A 5,135-nucleotide genomic window follows, 5' to 3' on the forward strand; every position below is an offset into this window, starting at 1 on the left:
TTGTAGCTACAAATTATCTGCATTGTTTGGGTAATTCCCATAACTTTCCCACTTGTCCAAAAAAGCACTAAGTGTCTCAAACCAATTAAGCTCGAATGAATGGGTCTACGTAGGACCGTAAAAATCCGCACACTTCGACACTTCACGTGAATAGATAAGACCAATATTTCATTGTTTTGCAGAGATAATGGTCAGAATGGCGAGATTCGTTTCATTAACTATTTTTCATTAATTTGCGCGATATGGTCGTGGGCTATTTAAAGATGCCTCAAAGGCCGTTTGTTTGTTAAATCTAAAATGAAGTGCATCCGATTCTCATTGCTGGTAGTTGGCCTGCTGGCGGCTCCGGCTGCCTGGGCTCGAGTTCCCTGTCCGGAGGTGGAGCTTCCTCCAGTGGTCGAGGATGACGGGATCTTCGAACGGATTGCTGTGGCGCCACCTCAGCCCGTGGGTCGTGCAGGAGGTAGGTCGATTTAATTTAATTGCATCATATAATACTACTGAAATGCATTATTTTCAAGTTCGTACAATTTTTGAATTTGTGTATATATGTATATTTAACCCCTAGTTAAAATGATTTTATATATATATAGTCTTGATCAGGATAGATAGTTACGTGTACTTACTTTATTAACTTAGAGATCTCGGGAACTATAAAAGATAGAAAATATAAATATTAGGATTCTAAAGATTAATTTAAAGAGCCCAAAATAGATAGATAAATAATTTCTATTGACTGCGAGTCCTTTCTTCCAACCAAGTAAATTATTTCAGTTGTAAAATTTAAATAAATTTGGCAACTAATATGTTTTTTCAGCCTGCAGTGTTACTATTCGCGGAGGATTGCCCAGTCCCGAGCCAGTGTACCTGAAAACCGATTCCGAGGACTTTTATCCCTTTTCCGACGTCGGTGTCATGGAATTCGAGTCGGGCGGCTCATTGCAGCTGTGGTGTCCCTCAGGATTCAACACTCATTCGGAGAATCTGCTTACCGCCAGTTGTGTGAGTGGAACCACCTTCAGCGTGGGCGGATCTAACTTCGAGTTCAAGGACCTGTACTGTAAATCCTGGCCGGGATTCAAGGCTGTTAAGTCCGGAGCCACCTGCAACGGTGGCATTGTGATCCGCGTAGGTTTCGAGATCACCTCATCGAGGTTTGCCGAGCAGATGCAGATTTGCTTCAACGAAGAGGAGGAAGTGACCCGATACACTCGCCACAAGTTGGAGCCCGGAAGCAACTACTACGAGACCGGAGTGGCTAGAATTACCTTCCAAACGGCTGGCTTCTTTGATGGAAAGAACGTGGACAAACTGTACACCCAAGCCACCCAGCTGGAGACCATCAACAATGAACTGGGCGGAGATGCGGAAAAGTACTTCGATAGTAGCAGCAATGTCTACCTGGCACGTGGTCACCTGGGTGCCAAGGCTGATTTCGACTACGCTCCCGAGCAGAGGGCAACCTTCCTGTTTATTAACGCCGCTCCTCAGTGGCAGACCTTCAATGCCGGAAACTGGGCTCGTGTGGAGGATGGTCTGAGGGCCTGGGTCTCCAAGAACAAGCTGAACGTGAACTGCTATACCGGTGTCTACGGCGTGACCACTCTGCCCAACAAGGACGGTGTGGAGACGCCGCTTTATCTGGCCAAGGATGACAACAACAATGGCCTGATCCCCGTGCCGAAGCTCTACTTCCGCGTTGTCATCGATCCCTCCTCCCACAGGGGCATTGTCTTTGTGGGCGTCAACAATCCCCATCTCACCGAGGAGCAGATCAAGCGCGACTATGTCATCTGTGACGATGTCAGCGATCAGGTGACCTACATCAACTGGAAGACTACAGACATCAAGGCCGGTTGGTCCTATGCTTGCGAGGTGGCCGATTTCCTGAAGACCGTGAAGCACCTGCCCGCTTTGACCGCCAAGGGAGGTCTCCTCGTTTAAATGGTGATCAAATAAAATCCCCAACTTTTCAGAATTTTATTTCCAATGATTATACCAATGGTGGTGAATAGATAGTTGGGAGAGTAACACAATCGGTTCGCTTCATTATTGTTCATAATGCCATTAATCCAGTCCATATGCATGTAGACGTTGGTATAAATGGAGGGCAAAGTTTTAGATCCACAGCCTACTCGGTAGCTAACCACACCAAAGACTGTTTCGTTGAAAATCAGTGGGCTTCCGGTGTCACCGGCACAGGGATTCTCGTCCATGGTGTTGTTCAGATTTCCGGCGCACATCATCTCCTCCTTGAAGATGTGGACTTTCTTCTCACAGATATCCCGGGGCAATAGCTCCACGTCAATGTGCAGGATGTCCGAGGCCAGGGGACCGCCCTATAGTTAATAATAAACCTACTTATAGTTCGTAACTACCACAACTTACCTTGAAGATCCTTCCCCAGCCCAGCACCGTGTAGTTCAAACCCGGTTCTGGGTCAGCCGTAGGCAGATTGATCACACCCACAAGCGGATTGTCCAAGGGTAGTTTTTTGGCCAGCATCATCAGCGCAATGTTGTTCGTATTGAATACTGTGAACTTGTCTGGGACAAAGATCTTCTTCACCTCCATGTTTAAAGAGAGTCCTTTGCGGGATTTCAGACGATTTGTGGTTCCAGCCACAACCACCAACACCCGACTGCGATGTACGATCTTGCGCTTACTTTTGCATTGATTAAAGGACATAACAGTCAATTATATATTGATCTTTTCTATACCTACTCCATGGCGCAGTGGGCGGAGGTGAGGATGTAGGTTCTCGATATGATCACGCCACCGCAGAAGTGATTGTCGCCAAATAACTTGTGGGGTCTTCGGGATCGAATCGAGACTACATATTTGGCCAGAACCAACGTTTTTTCCTTGTCGAAATAGGGACTGGAAAGGCGTTTAGCCCGCCGGCGGACGAAGTGGCTGCCAATCGGATCACCGGCGTCAAGGATCGGCAGAAGCAACAAGAGGAACAGTAGGAAACTGAAGATTTTCCTAGATACTCCATATTTCAGTAGCAACATTGGAGAATTTTAAATATTTTTTGACAGGTAACAAATGCATTATTTGATTTCGCCAATCTACTCAAAATGGAAAATGGTTGTAATGGATTTATCGTATGCAATCTTAAAAATATAAACGAATTCATTCATATTTTTTCCATTTTTTTCTCAAATTATTTATTTCTCCAGTATTTTCTCAAAAGTTTCCTTGTTGCAGATGTTTTAAAAACAAATCAAAGTGTTTCGATGTAAAGGTATTATTTATTATTTCAAACATAACCAGTTTAGACCAACAGTCCGCTGACGGAGAACTCGGGCAGATGCGTCACCTTCTTGCGGAACTCCGGAACCTCGCAGGCGTAGGAGTAACCGGCGGTGATGTCCGTCTTCTTCCAGCTGATCCAGTTGATCCTGTCGCTGACGTCCGTGCACAGGATGTAGTCCCGCTTGATCTCCTCCAAACTCAAATGGGGATTGTTGACGCCGATCAGAACGATGCCCTTCTTGGTGGATGGTTCGATTACCACTCGGAAGTATAGCTTGGGAACTGGAATCAGACCGTTGCCGTTGTTATCGTGGGACAAATAGAGTTGCCTCTGTTCCCCATTCTTGTTGGGCAGCGTGGTAACACCCCAGACTCCCGTCCAGCACTCCACGTGCTTGTTCTCCTTGGCCACCCAGGCACGAACTCCGTCCTCCACGCGAGCCCAGTTACCAGCATTGAAGGTCTGCCACTGAGGAGCAGCGTTGATGAACAGGAAGGTGGCCCTCTGCTCCGGGGCAAATACGAAGTCAGCCTTGGCACCCATGTGACCACGGGCCAGGAAGATGTTCTTGGCCGAGTCAAAGAAACGGGATGAATCCATGTCCAGCTCCTTGTCGATGGTCTCCTTCTGAACAGCCTGCGTGTATAGCTTGTCCACATTCTTACCCGCGAAATAGCCGCCGGCTCCAAATGTAATGCGATCCACTCCGGTGGCATAGTAGTTGTTTCCCGGTTCCAGGCGATGATAGACGTACCTGGTCACCTCCTCGTCCTCGTTGAAGCATACCTCGTACTGCGTTGCGAATCGTGAGCCGGAGAGCTCAAAGCCCACCTTGATCAGCGTGGTGCCACCATTGCAGCTGGATCCGGACTTCTTGCCCACAAAAACTGGCCACGATGTGCACTTGATGGCGGACAGATCGTGCTCCTTATCGTCAATCTTGAAGGTGGTGCCACCCACGCACTTGGCGGTCACGGATTTTCCAGACAGAGGGGAAGCCAGGCTGCTGGTGCAGTGGAATTCGATGGTCTTGTCCTTGTCCACGTCCACATAGCCGGTGTCCGAGAATCCAACGATTTCAGAGGTGTCCGATTTAATCAGCAGAGGCTGGGGATCCTTCAGCTCAGAGCTGCGGATCTTAATTGAACAACCAGCTACGATAAAGAATATTTTCAATTATATTTATAAATGTAGAAGGTATTGTAAATTATATTGTAATTAAATCAGTATTTTAATTAAGAGAATATTTCCCATTCCCATTGAATATCTGTTATTGGTAAAATAGAATTTATGCCATTGTAAGTAGTTTTGATTAAACAAGTTTATCGGTCTTTAAATTTTTAAAGATTTTTTTAAATTTTTTAAATGTCCAAAAATGAAAGAATGAGTTTAATTACGTTTTAGTAGTCACCTGCTCTGGGTTCAATCTCGTTGACCGCTACCGGAACTTCTGGCAACTCCCAGGGGAGATCCTCCGCGGGAAGGATTCGGGCCTGGGCACTGGCCAAGAAGAGGCCACTGAAGGCAATCAACACTAGGCACTTCATGTTTCGCAACTGATTTGGACCTCGGGAAGGCCGGGTGCTTTTAAACCAACTGGATGTCCGATGATTGATTAGATTCCCCTGATTGCGACCATGTTTGCGGGTTGATACCGGCACTTGCTGATGCTTTGATTGCTTCACGTGTCCCCAGATTCGGCTGCTAACTTCCCACCGCCGGCATTATCATTTAATTAGTTTTGGCCCCCATGATTAGGCGTATTCCCGAGTGTGGGCCAAATTAAATGGCTGCGATCCGTGTGGAGCTTCTTTCTCTTTCACGTGTTCAGCACGTTTGGTTATCGCCCAATAATGAAGGCGCTGAACTTTTT

At 46.7% G+C, this 5,135-nt stretch overlaps 3 protein-coding genes across 5 annotated transcripts; 1 reads left to right on the forward strand and 2 right to left on the reverse strand.

The window, feature by feature from the left end:
* Positions 1–297: 297 nt before the first annotated feature.
* Positions 298–1,976, forward strand: CG6839 (uncharacterized protein; the record flags this gene model as incomplete). The annotated part of the gene is made up of 2 exons (NM_140819.2): positions 298–463; positions 818–1,976. 2 exons carry the CDS (start codon positions 298–300, stop codon positions 1,942–1,944), a joined length of 1,293 nt encoding a protein of 430 aa, NP_649076.1. The 3' UTR covers positions 1,945–1,976.
* On the reverse strand, positions 1,941–3,036 carry CG18223 (uncharacterized protein; the record flags this gene model as incomplete). 2 transcript variants are annotated; one of them, NM_140820.2, is made up of 3 exons in its annotated part: positions 2,725–3,036; positions 2,389–2,665; positions 1,941–2,339 (listed from the first exon to the last, which is right to left on the reverse strand). In NM_140820.2, the coding sequence occupies exons 1-3, from the start codon at positions 3,015–3,017 to the stop codon at positions 1,941–1,943; spliced, it is 969 nt and encodes a 322-aa protein (NP_649077.1). In that variant the 5' UTR covers positions 3,018–3,036. The 2 variants fall into 2 exon arrangements, with proteins under 2 accessions (NP_649077.1, NP_001262026.1); NM_001275097.2 differs by having other exon boundaries at positions 1,943–2,339; positions 2,721–3,036.
* Positions 3,037–3,146: 110 nt separating this feature from the next.
* On the reverse strand, positions 3,147–4,825 carry CG3819 (uncharacterized protein). Of its 2 annotated transcripts, none has more exons than NM_001275098.1 (2): positions 4,674–4,825; positions 3,147–4,416 (listed from the first exon to the last, which is right to left on the reverse strand). In NM_001275098.1, the coding sequence occupies exons 1-2, from the start codon at positions 4,807–4,809 to the stop codon at positions 3,281–3,283; spliced, it is 1,272 nt and encodes a 423-aa protein (NP_001262027.1). In that variant the 5' UTR covers positions 4,810–4,825; the 3' UTR covers positions 3,147–3,280. The 2 variants fall into 2 exon arrangements, with proteins under 2 accessions (NP_001262027.1, NP_649078.1); NM_140821.5 differs by having other exon boundaries at positions 3,241–4,416.
* Positions 4,826–5,135: the final 310 nt, after the last annotated feature.

This window comes from Drosophila melanogaster, chromosome 3L (genome assembly GCF_000001215.4).
Source record: "Drosophila melanogaster chromosome 3L".
NCBI classification, from domain to species: domain Eukaryota; kingdom Metazoa; phylum Arthropoda; class Insecta; order Diptera; family Drosophilidae; genus Drosophila; species Drosophila melanogaster.

What these genes read in the sequence shown, in the direction of transcription:
- CG3819 (NM_001275098.1), bottom strand. Translation starts at nt 4,809, where the DNA reads ATGAAGTGCCTAGTGTTGATTGCCTTCAGTGGCCTCTTCTTGGCCAGT. An exon ending in CGAGATTGAACCCAGAGCAG is followed by an intron (nt 4,417 to 4,673) that starts GTGACTACTAAA and finishes TCTTTATCGTAG; the next exon opens with CTGGTTGTTCAATTAAGATC.